The sequence below is a fragment of the Zalophus californianus genome, chromosome 1, assembly GCF_009762305.2.
Source record: "Zalophus californianus isolate mZalCal1 chromosome 1, mZalCal1.pri.v2, whole genome shotgun sequence".
Lineage (NCBI taxonomy): Eukaryota > Metazoa > Chordata > Mammalia > Carnivora > Otariidae > Zalophus > Zalophus californianus.
The window spans coordinates 212,536,169-212,556,213 of record NC_045595.1 but is presented as its reverse complement, the minus strand read 5'-3'; the positions used below and the strand labels follow the sequence as shown (position 1 = coordinate 212,556,213).

The window sequence follows — 20,045 nt, the reverse complement described above, 5'->3', positions numbered from 1 at the left end:
CAGGGGTTGTACTGTGGTGATGAGGTCCCCCCGCTAAGAGGTATGGTCTGGTCTGCACGCCAGAGCGATGGGGGCCGCGAGCCCCGTTGACCTCCTCACGGCTCCTGTCGGGGGGCCTCATCAGGGGCAGGAAAGAGAAGCGCCTGGAACACCGGGGGTGCATCCACCTCTTCTCTCACAGATGCTCGGGCCTGCGGGGAAAGGAGGGTGGGAGGGCAGGCGAGGAGGAGTGGGGGCTACGGCACACAGCGAGGGAGTGAAGAGGGGCTGCAGTTAGGGCCAGCGCATGTCCCACGAGCAGTGGCCAGTTGTGCATTTAGTCGGCAGGGAGAGGCTCACATAGTGGAATGATGGCGGCTGAGAAGTGTGGTAGTTCTCAGATGCTTTTTAAGAAAGGAGTTCCCACGGTCCCAGAGAATAATGTTGAACTCCCTGGATTCTCAGGAACCCAGGTTTGAGAAACAGACTTCAGAAGAATCTATACTCCCCACTGCAAGAAAATGTTTTTCAAACGCGTACTGTCTCTATGAGAAAAGGCGGTGTTTTATAATACACCAAGTTTGTTTTTTTTGAAATTATCATCTAAGTGAAAAAACATTTTTTTAATTGAATCCATAAGAACACATCCTATTTTTAGTATATGTGCTGCCGAAGCAAGCACCATAAGAACACATCCTAAGGACCTAAGGATCCATGGCCAAAGTATGGGAAAGTCTGAATGGGTGAGCAGGCACCTGGTTACACCACAACTTCACCACTTACTGTGTGACCTTGGGCAGGTCACCTACAGCCCCTGAGCCTCAAGACCTTCCCCTGGAAATCCGTGAAATAATACCCGCACTGAGACTGGCATCGTGCCTGGGACACAGGGAGCACGTGCTACATAGTGGCCGCCTCTCCCCTGAGAATGTTCTCCTGATGATGTGGAAGAAGGGCCACAGGGCACGTGTTCACAGATTACTAGGAGAGTCTGAAAGATGTCTTAACTCCAGTGCAAACAACAAAGTAAACCTCGGATTTTAATACAAGAGGGTAGATGCCAACACCCAACGGGAGCCCACAGAGAAGATGGGGCCCAGAAGGAAGACATCTGGTGGGAAGGCAGAGAAATGCCCGGGCCAGGTGCCCACGAGCCCCCGCCCCCCGTGCCAGTAGCAGCAAGCCTCCCGGGACAGCCTTGCAGGCACGGTCCCCTGGCCTCAAGGCTTGGTGGGCCTGGGGAAGCTGAGGGCTTGCGCTTCTGTCCCCCAGCAGGCCAGGGCGGAGAGAAGCAGCGCTCCAGCGGCACTGCGGGAACAGGATGGGGCCACAGGCCAACCCCCGGATGGAGCGGGAGGCCCCAACAAGAAATAGGGGGAAGGAAGCTCCAGGAGAGCCCCGTGGGGACCCCCTCTGCCCTGTCCCACCCCCTCAGAAGCCACAGGAGGGGAGGCTCGATGGGAAGGAGGCTCTCATTTTATTACAAAAGACAAACCACAACTTCCTTGTTCTTGGGAACCCTGCCCTGAGCGGAGGCCGAGGCCCCGCCTGGGAGAACCGGGCTGACCGGATACGGGTGCTAAGATCCGGGCCGGCCGGCAAACCTGCTCACATCTCCTGCCACACACCCCATTCCTCATCGCATTTCCCTTTTCCCCCAGAACCAACCCTTCATCGGTTGAGGAAGAGAAGAAAAGGGACCGTGGACTCTAGACCTCGGGCCGGACACACCCGGGGGCCCCTGTGCAGGAGCACACTGTTCTCGGGGTGACTAATGCGTAAGGAACAGGCTGGAGCGCCCCGTGACAGAGCTCCACGGGCTAGAGAGCCAGCCTGGAGAACAGGTGACACGGGGGACCCTTCCCGGAACTCTGACACTCACTCCACAGTTAAGTGCCACAGGCTGGTGATGTTGGTAAGCGGGCTCAGATACCCCCACCTGTCTCACAGTTCACCTGCTGTGGCCGCGGGGAGACGCTCGCCCCCGCGGGACACGGTGGGCGCCCCTCCCTGCTTGCAGTGACGGTGCACCTGACGCCTCAGCGGACCATGGCCTCCGCCCTCACTGACAGAGGCCGGCCCGGAGCAGCACACCTGTGCGGTTAGACAGTAGTTCCTTTAGAATGGAAAGGTTAGCGTTAGCAATGAGAAAAGAGAGGTGAGAAGCTGAGTAAAACACGCCTTAACGTCCTGGACGAAGCTGGCAGCTCGGGATGCAAAGCTGAAGCCGCACTTGACGCCCAGCACGGATGGCGTAGCAGAGCTCCTGAGCTTCCCGATCCGGAGTTAACAGCAGGCAGCTGTCGACTACCGTATGGTTTTATTTTGCTTTAAGCCAAGTCGAAGAAGCAAGCGCCCAATACAGCTCCTCAGAAGAGCTTGGGGGATCAGACGTCCTGACCCACAACAGCTAAAGCGATGCTGGCTTTTCTAACACTGGACTAATTGCGAGGAATCCTTGTCCTGCCAGATCTCTGTTTTGAAAATTAATTTCAAACCCAATTAAATCAGAAGTTTGGTACTGAGTCTAGAAGGGAACAAAGAATTTGATTTTTTGGTAAGCCCTCTTCACCTGATTAGGATATATGGTCTTAAGTCATGCAATGACTTCATAGTATTGTCTCAGATAGATCTTATCAGAAGGCAAGCAAGCTGGTGAGAGACCAGTTTGTGGCAGCAAGACGGGTGAACAGGTGCAGCCACAGAGGTGAGTGACATGGCAGGTCTCAGGTAGATATGATACTCCCAGCACAAGGCGAACCATGCACACCCGACGCTGCGGGGCTGGGGGGGGCAGGGGGCAAGGAATTTCCACATCAGTTACTCCAGAAATCAGGAGACAACAGAAAACCCCCCAAGAGCTGGAGAGACCGCTCACAGGAGAAGTCTACACCTGAAGAGGGAAGTCTACCTGGCCAGGCAGAGAGCCAGGGCCACCACGGGCCTGCGCTGGACTGACACAGCCCTTTCCCGTAACAGCTGGCCCTCCAAAGCCCTCCCAGGGCATCACCTCCAAGGCCAAGTGTACTTACGCTCGATGAGAAAGAGAAAGCACACTATCCCCATAGCTGCCACGATGACCCCAGGAACGATGAAGGACAGGCCCCAGCACGTCGACACCCAGTAGCCAGCAATCAAGGAGCCCAGAATGTTGCCCACGGACGTGTGGGAATTCCAGACCCCCATAATCAAACCGCGCCTGCAACACAACAGAACACAAGATGGCAAATGACGTTGAGGAGCTTCAGTGGGCCAGTAGGTGTGGGACTGACAAGGCCCAGGACGTGAGAGTTACCACGGGAATCGGCGGGAGTGTGGACGCCACTCCCGGGAGGTAGCGGGCTGGAGACGTGCGCAAGAGAACGGTGTTCGTATCTTACCTCAGCGGAATAACTGCGCACCTCTCGCAGAGCTTAGAGAGAGGAAAAGAAGCCTTTCCCTGAACGTCTTGGAAAACCCCAGCTTTAAATCTGTGCCTCCATAATCTAAACACAGTCATTTGAGGAAATATCCCACTCACAGAGCCCACCAGATGAACGAAGCAGAGAATCTAAACAAGGCTCGCGGAGCTGGACTCCCGTTCTGCTTCCCCTGTCTTGCTGAGTGGCTTCAGGCACTTCTAACCTTGGGTCTGGCCACACTGTGTGTCACACGGACATCACAATGGGATCTGGACTGTGGTCCCGTCACCAGAGGCTGAGTAGGGCTCTGCCGCTGGGCGCTGGGTGACCCACTCAGGACTTGCCACACTTCCATGTGCCTTCGAGTCTTGGGAAGATGCAGCTTCTGCTTCAGAAGATGTGGGGCAAGGCCCTAAGCTCTGTGTTTCTCCCCGGCTTGCAGGTGACCAGCTGCTCGCCAGCTGTGTGAACTGACAGGCTCGACCTGCCCACAACATGGCGGGGGCAGTGGGGGGGGCGTCTCCCAGGAGGAAGGCCCACCTGAATTCAGCACCCCAAGTCCCAGAGGTTTCAATCACTTTCCCCCATAGAGCGGACTAGTGAAAGTGGCTTTTTCGGCAGTAAATGTAGAGAGTAACTAAAAAGAAGGTGGTGGTCTGGTGTTCATCAGGATCTGAAAAGATAAATACCGCTGGAAGCGGGGCCACCTTTGCTCACCTTCCTTTTCCAAACCAGTTGCTGAGGCAGGTGACGACGCTGGGCCAGCCGGTCGTCTGCACCAGTCCGTTGATGATCTGTGACAGACGGGATGGAGGGCTCAGCACCAGCCGAAAAGGGTGCGTGCGCCCCGCCTTCAGGCCAGGCTCACAAAAGCTCACTCCTCCCTGTTCTTTGCAAGTCTGGGAACACAGTGGGGACTCCCACAAAAAGAAGGCAGCAAAACACTCTTTGATGTGAGCCTCAACAGCCAAAGATGTGTTTTAAACTACACACACGTGCGTGTGCGTGTAATCATGAGTGCGTACAGTGAAACTCATAGACCACACTTTCACTCCTTGTCTCCTGACCCTCTGAAAGGGGCGGAAGCTGGACCCCGTGCTCGGGGAAAGCAATCCTCCACTTTCCGAGAGTATTCCGAGCTTAGGCTCTAAGAAGGGGCTCAGGAAGGGTGAGCAGTCTCAGCAGTGCTGAGGGCAAGTTCACGAGGAGATGGGAGACCAGGTCCAGCTGAGTGCCCCCTCCCACCGCCGCTGGGCTGGCCAGCCCTCCGGGAGTCGGGGGGCTGTGGGTCTGGCCTCAGGGCCAGCCAGGTTTGCCCTCCCTCTAGGAATACGCTGGGACTCTGGGAAACTGTGCATTCCTTCCCTCTAATTTCCCCTTTTACTATAAAGTGTGAATCACTGTTGTAATTAAAACACCCAAACTTTTTAAAGTCCTATGGCAACATCTTAAAAAGCAAATTACATACAATCTGCTTTGATGATATTACAGCACCCCCCAGGCTATGTAGAGAGCCTCAGAGGCTGAGCAGCAGTACTGCAAGTCACTTTCCACCTGCAGTCAGTACTTACCCACGGGGCCGTGGGGAGTGGCGGAGCAAGGCTGCAGCAAGGACGGGGCCCCGCTGGACGGGCAGAGCCACGTGGCCTGCCCTGGCCTCTACTCCCCTCGGAGCACCGTGAGGCTCTCTCCTTTCCTCCCCGCTGACCGCCTGCAGCTCCGTCCTCCTGCCGGCAACTCCGGAGCCCTCCCCTCCTCCTACCACCTCGCGTCCCCCCAACGTGAGGTCAAGTGCATCACAGGACACACCATCCCTAAGTCTTCCACCCGAAGGTGGAAGGGCTCACGGGCTTCCTGCTTCCGTCCCCCTGCTGGGGTGTTGATGGGGGTGGGACTGGGGTTCTTTAAGACACAACTCCTGGGACTGGGGAGGCCTCACAGCGGTTGCAAGGCCGGAGCAAAGGGGAGGAGGTTTCCCGCAGCGCTGACCCTGCCGGCAGAAAGGACACAGAGCAGAGTGGCCCCAGCTCGAAGCTTCCTGGCGTGGCAGGGGTGGGGACTCGAGGCACAAACGCCCAGTCCGATTTGTCATGGACACCCCGGCCGCAGGCAGCCACGGACCCAGCCCTTACCTGAGTTACCACGTAGAATCCAAAACTGTGGATATTGTAGAAATACCCTAACCCGAAGAGGGCGGTAAAAGCGCCGCTGGCTAGCATCCCAAACGTGAGGTAATACCGAATGGGCAGGCGCTCCCCTATGATGCCGCTGAGGACAGAGGAAAAAGAAGTAAACATGAGAAATGAGAAGACAGACACACCCATGATGTGGAGGGCCCGTGATCTTTCTGGATGTTTCCATGCTGTTCTCGGAGCTTTCAGAACTCAAATGCACTACAGTTTCCAGGAAGATTTCGTCACAACTGTCTCCAGCGGAGTGCTTTAACCAGAAATTGGCCATCGGCAACGTCTTTTAAGACTTTATTTCTAGTAAGAGCCACTAACTGTCAAGTCCTAAACCTCAAACACTGTGACTTGCATGTGACGGCTGCCAGTTGAAACCACCAAAATCTCGGGGTGCCTGGGGGCCCCGTCCGGTAAGCATCTGACTCTTGGTTTCGGCTCAGGTCATAAGCTCGGGGTCCTGAGATCGAGCCCTGTGTCAGGCTCCACGCTCAGCGGGGAGTCTGCTTGATCCCCACCCCCACCCCTCCGGCTCTCTCTCTCTGGAATGGATAAATAAAATCTTAGAAACAAAACAAAACAGCAAAAACTTGTTCCGCTAGTTAATCCTGCTTTTATATAAACAGCGTCCAGTAAATCTGTATTTAAAAATGCTGATGTTCAGACTGTAGACGTGTGTCATGAAAAGGGCTCACTTCTGGCCTCGGGAAGGCTCTCAGCCCGGAGCTGTGGCTAAGTCACCTGCGCTCACACGCCAGGCCGGATGGGCTCTGCCATTAGCTGCCCTCCTCCTGCCACCACCATGACCCGGTTTGAAGACAGATCTTCTTTAATGCGCGGTCTGACACAGGGGGCTACGCCGCTATGCTCCTTTCCCAGCAATGTCACTCGATAATGAGCTGGCCTCATGGGACGATTCCTTCCCAGAGCTGACTGGGTGCTCAAATGAGATCGAAATGGGCAAAGGGCCCGGTCCATGGCTGTCTGCTCAATAAAGCACCTCATGCCACGGGAAGTAGATGCCTGACGGCCTGGGGGAGAAATGCCACTGTGGAGCTACTTGTCATTGTCATGTATTAAGTGAACAAACCCCAGAATAATTACAAGGGATTGAAAACTATGGATCTCCTTTCCTTCCACATAACCATTCCGGGAGTAAAATAATAAGAAACGTAATGCCTGTGGGCAATACTTAGGGAACTATCTCCAAAATTCTGCCCTTCATCTCAAGAACCAATACATCAGGAAACTTTTCCTTCTCAAGACCCCAAAGAGGGATATCTACCTAGCACCATGCAAATGACTAAAGCAGAGAAAGTAATTTAAAATTAGGAACAACATTCAGGTCAAATTTTAAGTTGGGTAGAAACTGATCACAAACAAACTCAAGAGCATTCTAGAGCCAAATAAGTGATCTATTTCAACTTGCTGGCTTCAGAGAAGAGAAAAAGTGTCCCAGAGGCGCCGGCTGACCTGCCTGACGTCACAGGACAGAGCTAGTGCCATCGGCCAGGGCTGACCAATGTTCTCAGTCTTGCTATACGATACCGGGCCCAAATTTAGTCTCTACTCCAAAGTTTTTAAAGAAAAGGCCTAAGGGAATGGACACCATTCCATTATTACATCCAACCGATACAGGGACTAAGGGCCACGCCACACCTGCTAGGAAGGGCCTGTGCTAGTGAAGGCGCCCACTGTAGACCATTTGCCTGACATACAATTCATTTCACCAGCCACGTGCCCTGACGTTACTAAAAGGCCACGCAAAGAAGCAGTGCATGCCCTCGTTACAGTCACGAGTCTGCTCCAGATTCTACATTAGACAGAATTTTGTAATAACCCTCATTAGCGGGTTGCGTGACAAATTACCAAGAAGCAACAAAAAAACCACCGTATTTGAAGGCTTCTTAACCTCAACACTCTTGATATGTTGCATGGGGTCATTCTCTGTGGTGAGGGGCTGTCCTGTGCTGGAGCATGCTTAGTAGTCCTGCTCTCTGCCGGCTAGACGCCAGAAGCACCCCTTTCTCCTGCTGTGACAACCAACCATGCTTCCAGATCCTGCTCAGTGTTGCCTAGGGGAACATTGATCACTCCCAGCTGAGAACCACACGCAAATACTATTTCTAGTAACTGAGAAAAACACAATTCCAACCTTTGGGTCTTTTTATACTATAGGTTATTGGTGTCCGGTAAGACTGCAGTCTTTGGAGTGACCTCAAGATGGGATATGGCCAGCCGCCTGGTCGCAACTCCTGCCCTACGAAGTCTAATGCTTACATCGCCTTCTCAGCTGGGCTGTGTTCTGGTTTTCGTCACATACAGCAGGCTTCCATATCTGTCCTTATTCATTCGTTCATTCAGACAAGTTCTGCAGTGCTATGCAAACAACAATAAAGTGGAGGGACATCTGCTCCATCAACAGAAACTGCCTGACTGGGCACCGACCACCCAACTGCCCTGAGCTGGGGGTGGGGGGCAGGTCGAGATGATGCCACACTCTGGGTGGATATCAGGGAAGAAGCTAACCATTTACAGGGATCCCCAAGATTCTCAAAGCTCTTGAAGATCTTTCAGTCTCTGAACAAAAGCCTCTTGAGCTAAGGGCCTTAGTCCCTACAATTTTTTGTTTTTTTAAACCTGGCTGGACTGACACAATGCCAGTTTTTAATCAGCCAATCACATGTCCTATTACCCACATACCATTTCCACCTTCCTAGGTCAGTTCAGAGTGGGGTAATGACCACATGTAAAGATGCTGGGAACGCTCCATGGGCCAGGCTCTGTTCTGAGCATTGCACATGCATTAGCTCATTCAGTCCTCACCACGATCCTAGGAGTTAACTACCATTCTCCCCATTTCACAAAGGGGAAACTGAGGCCCACAGAGGGGCAGTAACTTGCCCAAAGTTGTGTGAGCCAGCACGAGAGTCGGGATTCATTCCCAACAGCATGCCTCTGGGGTCCGTGCCCCAAGCACAAGGAGGGCGGTGAAGTGCTCTGTGGGGCCGAGCTAGGCAGCCAGTATAAACTGCTCTGACGCTGGCGATCTGGGACGTGTGAATAGATGGCAGCCCCAGAGACCAGAGGAGAGGATGCACCCTGCAGAGCATCCCTGGGAGCCACCAGCACCCTGTCCCTGGTGATCACATCAAGGCAGGGTTCACGGTGCATCTGAAACCCCAGGGCCCTGAGCGCCAACCCTGGACGGTCTGCCCTGATCAGCATAATACCTGGGACATCTAAAATGGGCAGCTTTGCGGTGCCTTGACCAACAGAGCACCCCGTGCATGCTGGCTTTCACTTTGCCCTCACCTCTGAGAAGAGATGGGAAGGGAAGCAACCTGCAGACACGTTCTGCACCAAAGGGACGAGAACCAGCAAGGGACAGAGAACCCTAGTAGACCTACCTCAGGTACATGCCAATGGCATAGGCGCACAGAAACGAGTAATCCAGGGCCCCGAGCAGCTGCTGGTAGTTGTCCTGGTCTACACGGGATGAAAATCAACAGGAGATGGTGAGTACTGTTTACTTTTCACTCAACACCGGTTTCTGTTCTGGGCAGGACGATAAAACACACACACAAGCGCTGTACAGTTGGGCAGTGCACTGGGACAGAGAATGGGGCCGTTTCCAGCGCAGAAGACCTGGCAGAACATCTGGGTGGCTTCTTGACAAAGGGAAAGAAAGTCGCCACATTTTCAAATACTCACTAAACAAACATTTGGATTAGAGGAAATCCCCACCGCTCACTTGGCCCCAGGCCAGCCCCAGGCCAGCCCCTGCCCCACGCCTCTGGGGGTCCCCCTGCTGTCCCCCACAGCTGATGCTCTGCAAATCCTCTTTCAGCTTCGACACAAAATACAAGGGATCTTCCGCAGATCCCCCAGGACGAGAATCTGCCAGGTGGCAGTGGCTCTGCACGCAGGTGCCGCACACGCAGTCGCGGTGGAGGGAGGGCCAGCTGACAGGAGACTGCTGTCCCCGGGGGGGCAGTCACACTCGAGACGGTGGTTACTGCGACTCAGACGGGCCAGGCCAGGAGTCCGGCAGCGCCCGTGCCGTCCATGCCTGCCGCCCAGCCGTGGAGGAGCCAGAACCCCAGACCCGAGTGCGCCCGTGGGGTGGGGGGTGGGGGGGGCAGGAGGACAACTCACCAAACGGGGCCCAGCTGCAGTCCGTCTCGTTGTCTGCTGGCTGGTGGTGCAAGGAGCCACTGGCTTTTTGGCTCCAGCTGCTGAATTCGACTTGCCCCTCGTGCAGGGTAGTGCAGTACCTGTGCAGTTCGCCCTAGGACATCCGCGGGCGTCAGAGGCCAGAGGGAGAAAGCGCACTCAGGGAGGCTCTGCAGGCTCGTGGCCGAAAGCCCGCGCAGGACAACCTCGCTGCGGGGGAGCGAGGCCCCACTGGGGCGGCCTGTCTGCAGGAACCCACTGCGTCCCTGCGGGGACTGAGGCTCGTTGGGCCCCTGGCCGCGCCCAGCCCTAAACACACACAGCCAACACAGGCCTACGCGGGGCCCCCAGAGCAGCCATACGACTGGACGTGCCTGCTGCCATCCTGGCAGCCCCTGCCCGCAGTGGAAGAATGGACCCATCGTGCTAGACGTGTACAACCAAACACTGCCCTGCAAAACACAAGAACAAGCCGCAGGTCCGCGCAACGATGAGGACAATCTCACAACAGAGGAAGGCTGACACGGTGCAAACGGCAGGACTCCACTTACGACACTGGAGAACAGGCCCCGAACTCTCGGTGGCACCGGTGGGGATTTGGTTACCTGCGGGAGGGTAACCATGGGAGACATGGCACACAGATCCTGGAGCTGGAGCTGGAAGGGGGCCCGACCTGAGCCTAAGTGATGATTTCCCAGGCGGGCACGTAAATATTTGCCAGGCTAGATAGTTAAGATCTGTGGATGTTACTGTGTGCAAATCATACGTCAATAAAACAACAAAACACCTGGGGCACAAGGCCACCAGCTCACCAAGTTGTCCACTGAGTCTGTAAAGCGGAGCCTTTAGCTAATTTTTAGGCAATGTTTGAGTTCTAGCAGAATGGCCAACGATGATGACAAAGCCACAGGACCACAGAGTGGCCGAGTCCCGTGTGCCACGCCAGGTCTCAGTGGTGTGTGTCCATGCAAAACCAGGAGGTGGCCAGCCTTGGCAGATGCATGGAGGCAGGCCGGGGCAGAGGCGCTCAGGTGGAAGGGAAGCATAAGGCTCAGGAGCTCTCTGGCTGACAGGTGTGGGAGCCTGAGCGAGCCGCTCCCACCCTGCCTCACTGTGCCCGCCTGCAGACGGGGCGGCCCCTCCTCACCCACAGAACACTTCCTGGGATCGGCGATGCTGAACACCATGAGTCAGCACCGTGCTCGGGACGTGGTGCCCCATGAGGAAAGGTGGCCGTTGCAGTGGGGCTTGGAGGTGCCAGGAAGGGCTGGACAAGCGGTCATAGGGGACGTGTGCAGGGTGCTCCCGAGGAAGAGGAACCTCACTTCCAGAAAAGTGCCACATGACGGCCGGGGCCCATCTTAGTATGGGGGAACCTCCATGCATCTGCCAGTCTGCCATTCGGCCCATGTCTCCCCTCTCCTCCCCAGGGGCTCCCTGCCACCTGCTGTGCGTTTTCTGGGTTTTTCACTGCAAGAGGCCCAGAGGAAGCAATCCTCCAGATGGGAGGGCAGAAAGGAGGCACCCTCAAGGTCAGGGAGATGGTCCTTAGGGGGAGCAGGGGCCCTAAAGGGGCATACTTTAACTGAGCTGCCACCTGAGAGAGGCAGGGGGTCTGGGGGGCACCAGGAAAGCTGGCCCCAGGAGGAGCATTCCCCCCCAGGTCAGGACACAGAGCAGTTGGCAAGGAGCTCCACCTCGGTGCACCGGGTGGGGGGCAGCCAGAGTCCTTCCCACAACCATCCTTTGCTGGCACCCGTTTCTTCAGAAGGGAGTCACCAAAGAGGCCGATCACCTCCAAGTGGCCGCCCTTGCCAAGGCTGTGGTCAGCCTGGGCTGGCCACCTCCTGGTTTTGCATGGACACACACCACTGAGACCTGGCATGGCACACGGGACTCAGCCACTCTGGGGTCCTGTGGCTTTGTCATCATCGTTGGCCGTTCTGCTAGAACTCAAACATTGCCTAAAAATTAGCTAAAGGCTCTGCTTTACAAACTCAGTTAAGTCTTTGCTAAATAACTTTCCTCTCGTCCTCCTTGGATTACTCAGAGCCCCCTCTGCCCCTGCCCGTGCTCTGGGCTCATCCAGCAGGATGTGGCAGAGAACTGGGAGACTGAGGCCGAACCCCTCCTTCCCGCATGCAGCGGGCAGTCTCACATTCCCCCATTCCCCTGATTCTATACTTGGTTCCTTCTCTTGGCCTGCAGAAATCAGCCTTTCCCTGGGCCAGACCCTGCGCCTCACTGTCCTCCCTGTTCACCTCCCACGAAGAATGCTGTAGGCAGGCTGGGGCGGTGGGGGGGTGCCGCCTGCCGAGAAAGAGAGACCCCCGTGTGCAGGGCCTTACACGGGAGCAAGGGGGGAGGAGGTTGCCGACCCCTGCTCCAAACGCGGTTTTCACATCCTCTACCATCAGGTCAGATTCCCAGGGAGCAGCCGTTGTGAGAAACAGAAAAGATTGTTTCAGAAACAAGCAGAAAAGCGTTTCTGTTCTGGTTTGTCCCGCAGTGACGGGACTCGGAGCTGGGACGCCGGTGCCAAGCTGCTGGCAGACCGCTCCTCCCCGGGCCTCGCGGAGGGCGTGGTGACTGGCGGCCACGGGCAGGGGGTCTCCCACTCACAGCCCGCCCCCTCCCCGGGGAAGCTCAATCTCCACTGCTCTGGGCCGCTGAAAGGCTGCACGGAAGCAAGGGAAGACCCCATACTGTTCTGGTACAGGGTCCTGGGGATGCTTGGTCACCACATGCTGTGTTTCAGCAACACTGCTATATTTTCGTATTTCAGCGAGTTTTACTCCCCAACCTGGCGTTTGAGGGAAAATTAAGGATTAAATAGACCAAGATGAACCGATCAGAAAAACGCTCAGCAGGTGAATGGGCGCATACCTCGGCGTGACAGCGTTTGGGGTCTGTCCTTCACCTTCACAAAAGCAGTTGCCTTTGCCAGTGTTTACAGGGCGCTCCAACAGACAAGCAGCACTAATCACACAGGGCAGCAGGCCGTCATTAAAAGCTGAGCAATGGGAAGACGAGGTGGCGCGTGGCGCGCCGGGTACACGATCCTCGAGGTCGTCTACCACCGTCCGTGTGCCCCACGGAGGAAGAACAGCAACAGAGTACACAGCAAAGGCCACAGGGACTGGAAGGCGGGGGCGGGGGCGAGAGAGGACTGCGTGACGGGGGAACACAGTGAGCAGCCACGGAGCCACAGGCAATGCGGGGCTGGGGGGAGCGGCGGGCAGGGGTGGCTGGGAGTGTTTGCGCCTGTCCCCCCTGCAGATCCCTCTCCAGCCCTGCCCCCACCTCACCAGTGGGCAGCGAAAGGGAACCTCGCGGGATCAGTGGGCAGCAGGGCCCTTCCCAGGCACGCACCTACACACAGGTACATGCAGGAAGACAGCTGTGTAAGCTTGGAACCGGAGCGACTACTTGACCAGACCCCCAGCCCGCCGGCACCCGGACCTGGGACTTCCAGCCCCCAGAACTGTGAGCAGTAAATCTCCGCGGCTGAGAAGCCACCGGGGCACGGGATTCTGTGAGAGCAGCCGGAGTGCCTGAGACCAGGCCGGCGGCAGGAGGACCGGCCGGCCATGCTGTCCCCACAGCGGGACCCGTGCGGGGTCAGGGGCTCTGAGGGAACACAGGTGCCACGTTGACAGTGGCACAAACACACCCCCACTGACAGGTGTACACAGAGAGCGGGGGAGCTTTCTGCTCATGGCTGATTTTTCAAAACTGGAATCCTTCTGTACAGACTTCAGGGCCCCTTAACTCCTCTTACTCAACATATCCGTTTCTGAAATCTTTCTGTGTGAACTGGTGTGGCTCTAATTCTTTTTTTCTTTTTTAAAGATTTTTTATTTATTTATTTGAGAGAGAGAGAGAATGAGAGATAGACAGCACGAGAGGGAAGAGGGTCAGAGGGAGAAGCAGACTCCCCGCCGAGCAGGGAGCCCGATCTGGGACTCGATCCCGGGACTCCAGGATCATGACCCGAGCCAAAGGCAGCCGCACAACCAACTGAGCCACCCAGGCGCCCTCTTTTTTTTCTTTTAATTGTGGCCTTATTTATTTACTTATTGATTTATTTTTTAAAGTTTTTGTTTTGTTTTGTTTTGTTTTTTTAGGAATCGCTACACCCAACGTGGGGCTTGAACTCACGACCCCAAGGATCGAGAGCTGCACCCTCTTCTGACTGAGCCAGCCAGGTGTCTCTCTTAATTCTAAGTGGTTGCACATGTCAGAATATGGACTGGCCATAATTTACTCAAACTTCCACCTGCTGATTAGGGTCACATAATATGCGGGGGTTTTATTTCCCCCTTTCTCCTTTGGTTTTTTTTTTTTGGAATGGCAGATGCTACAATGAAGGCACTTACGCAGATTCTCCTAAGTGTGGACCCTTGCGTTTTCACAGGCCAGGGTCCCAGGGCTGAAGGGTGCATATAGGTGTTCACAGAATGTTCCCCGGGAGCCTGCAGCCCTGCGCTCCCATCAGCGGCACCCGGCTGTCTTCCCCTCCTTGCTGCCCTTGCCGCTCTCTCCCCGTGACCCGGGCTAGCGCGCGATCAGGTGTTTGGACAGTGGGTGTAAGGCGATCTAGGGCGACTTTCACCGCCTTCGCCTCATCCGGTTTGGCAAGATTCCGGCTCCTTGTCTGTGAACGACCGCTCCGCCCTCTCTGGCCGTCCTTCAGGTCTGCCAACCTCACACCCACCCCTCAGACGGACATAATTTTGCCCTTGGATTTTTGCTTATTTACTACACTTAAATCTTTAATCCACCCATCTATTTTTATAAGATAGGGATCCAACTTTATTCTTCTAGAAGAATAGCCAGTCGTGCTCATGCCATTTGCTAAATAAGTTACACTTTTCCCACCGTCTATTCTCTTCCACTGACCTCTTGGTCTGTTCTCATGCAATACCATAAGAATTTGATTACAGTGGCTTAAAAATGCTATCTTCTCCACACTTCCCTTGGACATTTTTCTACATAAATTCTTGGATGAGTTTGTTCACTGCCGAGACATTCCACGGGAGCTGCCTTCTGTTGCAGCCTTCATCCCGGGACACTGGCCTTTCCAGAGAGCAAGCTTCCCACCAAAGTCAGGGTGTGCCCCGCCAGCTTTCCCAGCTGTCTTCCATCTGCCGCTGAGCGCTTCACAGCTCCTTCCTTCCAGGCTGCCTGTGTGCAGAGAGGGCTGGGCACTCACACTCAGAGCAGGCGGGGGCCCCCGATCCCGTGGGGGCACGTGGAAAGGAGCAGGTGCGCCGGCCCCAGCCCCGCCCGCGGCTCCTGGCCCGTGTCCATTGCTACCACCCTCGTTTCTTTTGGCTACACTGAAATGACGTATGTCACGCCACTCTTCAAATGTCATTAAGGAACGTGAACCGTTTTATAATTCACAACCACTGGTGATCAATTCCAGGTAAGCACATACATTTTCATTTTGTTTTGCTTATCACGTTAGGAAATACAGGCTACAGATAATTCAAACTACTCCTTGTGTCACCAGAATCACCCCTAGTTCTAGTTTTATAAATAAGATGCACTAAAGCATGTAAAAGCCTTGGAAGGCGTTATAAAGTTTAAGTTAGCGTATGTAGTGGGCCATCCTTATCTATCTCAGGAGATCCTGCGTGAGGCCAATCCATGTCCAAGCACAACTAAGGTGCTAAGTCTGAAGATCTGTGTGTGGAAGAAGACCCGGCTGTGGGGCTGCGGATACACTCGGGTAATTCAATACCCTGCAGACCCCGTGGCACAGAGCTTGAGAGCAGAGACCCTGCCCAGTTCACCGGAGCTCACACTGCCCTGCAGGAGGGGATTGTGCGCCTGAGTCCCTGGCCGCTGAGAGGACTCCATTAAATGAGCAGGTGCACCGTGCCGCGCCATGGGCTTCAGCAAGCCCTGTGACTGAGAGAATGCTTCCAGAAGAGCCGATGGGACCCTGCTTCATCGTGACACCGCCCATCAGTAAGCCCCAAGCTCCCAAAGGGAAGCTGGGAGGGTGCCCTACAGCACTGCTACATCCGTTCCTGGCTACACAAGGCCCTCACGATATCGCATCCAATCCACGTGTCCTGTCCTGCCACGAAGATCCTCCGATGGCCAGCCCGCCTTCCCCACACTGCCTGTGTCCCAGAGCCTCTGCCCACCAGGCTGGGGCTTCACGGTGAGGGCCCATCCTCCATCTGCTACTCCAGGGGTCCACCTCCCCCATCCAAGCTTGATCCCAAGCTGAAACCCCAGCAGGTTCCCAACAACTCCTGCTCCTTCAGCCCCACGGCGCTCAATGGGACCTCTCCAACAGTCTCCTCCATGAAGGGCATGGAAGGCTTACTAGAGGTCAAGGAGGAATTGTAGGATCCTTTGCATAGATGGATGCTATTTAACATCCACTGGGCATTACTGGAGAATGGGGAGTACAAAACTGTCTATAGAAGCAACAGCCTTGCTTGGCATTGCCTCTCCCATTGGCTTGAAGACTGAGGCCAGCACTCAACCACTCGGTGGGATTGGAGGAGGCGTGGCCACAGTGGTCAGAATTACAGTGCTGGACCCGTGTCCCTGCCCACAACTAGGTGAGGGAGGGGGCAATCGGGCTGTAAATAAGCACTCTTTGGCACTGGACAATTTCCTTGTTCCTTCTACAATTGAAAGTCAAAAGCCTGTTGAGAGTTTATAGGCAAAATGATGTCATTCCTAGGAGGGTAAGAAAATTATCCTGCTTCTTCCCCAGTTATCATTGCCTGTTAGGTAGGATTGTCTACTTTAATTTTCTTTTTTCAAAGTCTATAAAAATGATGTCATTCCAATGAGAGTAAGAAAATTATCCTGCTTCTTCCCCAGTTATAACTGGCTATTATGTAGGATTGTCTACTTTAATCTTCTTTTCTCAAAGTGTAGTTAAATGTCTGCTGAGCAACTTCCTGCTCACCCATCACTCAAACAGAAGCTGGGGGTTCTAAGAATAATAGAGAGCCACCACCACAGCCAGACTTAGAATCAGAGCACAATGACAAGAGAGGCACTTTGGGGAACAACTTAGGATTGGATATATTCAGGGGGAAAATTCACAGAATAAATACTTAATTAAGCTTTAGAATTCTGCAGCTGTCAATTAATATAACTGATTATATATATATATAATATCACCTCTAAAATGATAAACCCTAAAAGTATGTCAAAGATTTTTGTTTCAGAAAAGAGAAACTAACAATCAAAGCACAATAACTTGCTTCTAAACCATCTGGTTTCTCCATTTATCTCACCGCCCCCCCCACCCCTTCCCCCACTCCCAAAACGGCTCTTAAAGTAATTACCAGTTCCTCCTAGGAATTACAGGCAGGATATGAAATGGGGTGCTTTTTATGATTTCTTACCTTAACTATGCTGATAGGCTTTCGGGATAAGTGGAAACTTGCGTACAGCAAAAATGTCAAAATAAAAATGAAGGCTCTGTACCTGAAACACAAAACAGAGGTAGGGGATGACATAAAATAATATAAGATGCAGTAAGAATACATTGTATTTCCCTTGCCTCTGGAGACCTATCTAGAAAATGTTGCCAGGGCTGATGTCAGAGAAGTTACTGCTTGTGCCCTCTTCCAGGATTTTTATGGTGTCAGGTCTCACATTTAGGTCTTTCAACCATTTTGAATTTATTCGTGTGTGTGGTGTAAGAAAGTGGTCCAGTTTCATTCTTTTGCATGTGGCTGTCCAGTTTTCCCAACACCATCTGTTGAAGAGACTGTCTTTTTCCTGTTGCATATTCTTGCCTCCTTTGTTGACGATTAGATGACCATAGAGTTGCGGGTCCATTTCCGGGTTCTCTATTCCGTTCCGTTGATCTATGTGTCTATTTTTGTGCCGGTCCTGTACTGTTCTGATGACTATAGCTTTGTAGTGTATCTTAAAATCTTGGATTGTGATACCTCCAGTTTTGTTTTTCTTTTTCAAGATTGCTCTGGCTATTTGGGGGGTTTTGTGGTTCCACACACATTTTAGGATTGTTTGTTCTAGTTCTGTGAAAAATGTTGTTGGCATTTTGATAGGGATCGCATTGAATCTATAGATTGCTTTGGGTAGTATGGACATTTTAACAATATTTGTTCTTCCAATGCATGAGCATGGAATGTCTTTCCATTTCTTTGTGTCATCTTCAATTTCTTTTATCAGGGTTTTATAGTTTTCAGAGTATAGGTCTTTCACCTCTTTGGTTAAGTTTATTCCTAGATATTTTATATTGGTTTTGGTACAATCGTAAATGGGATTGTTTCCTTAATTTCACTTCCTGCTGCTTCATTATTATTGTATAGAAATGCAACAGATTTCTGACTGTTAATTTTGTATTCTGTGACTTTACTGAATTCATGTATCAGCTCTAGCAGTTTTTTTGGTAGAGTCTTTTCAGGTTTTCTATACAGAGTATCATGTCATCTGCAAATAGAGAGAGCTTTACTTCTTCCTTACCAATTTGGATGCCTCTTACTTCTTTTTGTTATCTGATTGCTGAGGCTAAGACTTCCAGTACTATGTAGAGTAGCAGTGGTGAGAGTGGACACCCTTGTCTTGTTGCTGAGCTTAGGGGAAAAGCTCAGTTTTTCCTCATTGGGTATGATGTTTGCTGTGGGTTTTTCATATAAGGCCTTTATCATGTTGAGGTATGTTCCCTCTAGACCTACTTTGTTGAGAGTTTTTATTATGAATGGGTGTTGTACTTTGTTAAATGCTTTTTCTGCATCTACTGAAATGATCATAAGGTTTGTAAACTTTCTCTTACTGATATTATGTATCATGTTGATTGTTTTGAATATTGAGCCACCTTTACATCCCAGGAATTAATCCCACCTGACTGTCATACATGATTTTTCTGATATATTGTTGGACTTGGTTTGCTAATATTTCGCTGAGGACTTTCACATCTATATTCACGAGAGATATCGGTCTGAAGAGATAAAAATCCTTGAAGAGAGCACATGCAGTACTTTCTCTGACATCGGCCATAGCAACATCCTTCTAGATATATCTCCTGAGACAGGGAAATAAAAGCAAAAATAAACTATTGGGACTTCATCAAGATAGAAAGCTTCTGCAGAGCCAAGGAAACAATCAATAAAACTAAAAGACAACCTACTGAATCAGAGAAGATATTTGCAAATGACATACCCGATAAAAGGTTAGTATCCAAAATATATGAAGAACGTATACAACTCAACACCAAACAACAAACAATCCAATTTAAAAATGGGCAGAAGACATGAACAGACATTTCTCCAAAGAAGACAGCCAGATGGCCAACAGACACGTGGAAAGATGTTCAACATCACTCAACATCAGGGAAATGCAAATCAAAACTATAATGAGATACTACTTCATACCTGTCAGAATGGCTAAAATGAGTAAGTCAGGAAATGATAGATATTGGTGAGAATGCGGAGAAAGGGGAACCCTCCTACACTGTTGGTGGGAATGCAAACTGGTGCAGGCACTCTGGAAAACGGTATGGAGGTTCCTCAAACAGTTGAAAATAAAACTACCCTACCATCCAGTATTGGCACTACTGGGTATTTACACAAAAAAATACAAAAACACAAATTCAAAGGGGTACGTGCATCCCTACATTTATAGCAGTGTCATCTACAGTATCCAAGATAATGGAAACGGCCCAAGTATCCACAGAGAGATGAATGGATAAAGAAGTGGGGTGTGTATGTGTGTGTGTGTGTGTGTGTGTGTGTGTGTGTGTGTGTGTGTAATGGAATATTACTCAGCCCTTAAAAAGAATGAAATCTTGCCATTTGCAATGACATGGATGGATCTAGAGAGTAGTATGCTAAGTGAAAAAAGTCAAAGAAAGACAAATACCATATGGTCTCACTCATATGTGGAATTTAAGAACAAAACAAATGAGTGAAGGGGAAAAAAAAGAAAGAGAGAGAGAGACACAAACCAAGAAACAGACTCATAACTCTAGAGAACACAGTGATGGTCACCGGAGGGAAAGAAGGCAGGAGGATGGGCGAGCGAGGTGATGGGGATGAAGGAGGAGTGCACTTACCATGATTAAAATCAATAAATTAAAAAACAAACAAACAGTACATTATAACTGTACTTTAAATTGTCCTAGGCTGTGTATTATTCACTTAGTCCTATATCAATTATTTATCCTATTTGCAACATCACCATAATATTACATTTAAAAATTTTGCCACTTTTGCTTTGTGCAATTGAAACTGTTTAAATATTCTTAAAAAAAATAACCATAATCAAAGAGAAATTTGGGACGCAGAAGTGAACA

The 20,045-nt window shown here is 52.0% G+C and overlaps 1 protein-coding gene across 6 annotated transcripts in view; it reads right to left on the bottom strand.

Annotated features, from left to right (window-relative positions):
* SLC37A1 (solute carrier family 37 member 1) overlaps positions 1 to 20,045 on the bottom strand; it is a 74,625-nt gene that overhangs the window by 30,922 nt on the left and 23,658 nt on the right. For all 6 annotated transcript variants that reach the window (XM_027582154.2, XM_027582152.2, XM_027582155.2 and 3 more), the window contains 6 exons: positions 17,128 to 17,209; positions 9,722 to 9,854; positions 8,974 to 9,052; positions 5,513 to 5,648; positions 4,098 to 4,174; positions 3,012 to 3,178 (listed from right to left, as the gene is read on the bottom strand). In XM_027582154.2, coding sequence (XP_027437955.1) covers positions 3,012 to 3,178; positions 4,098 to 4,174; positions 5,513 to 5,648; positions 8,974 to 9,052; positions 9,722 to 9,854; positions 17,128 to 17,209 — 674 coding nt within the window. The remainder of the gene's footprint in view (positions 1 to 3,011; positions 3,179 to 4,097; positions 4,175 to 5,512; positions 5,649 to 8,973; positions 9,053 to 9,721; positions 9,855 to 17,127; positions 17,210 to 20,045) is intronic.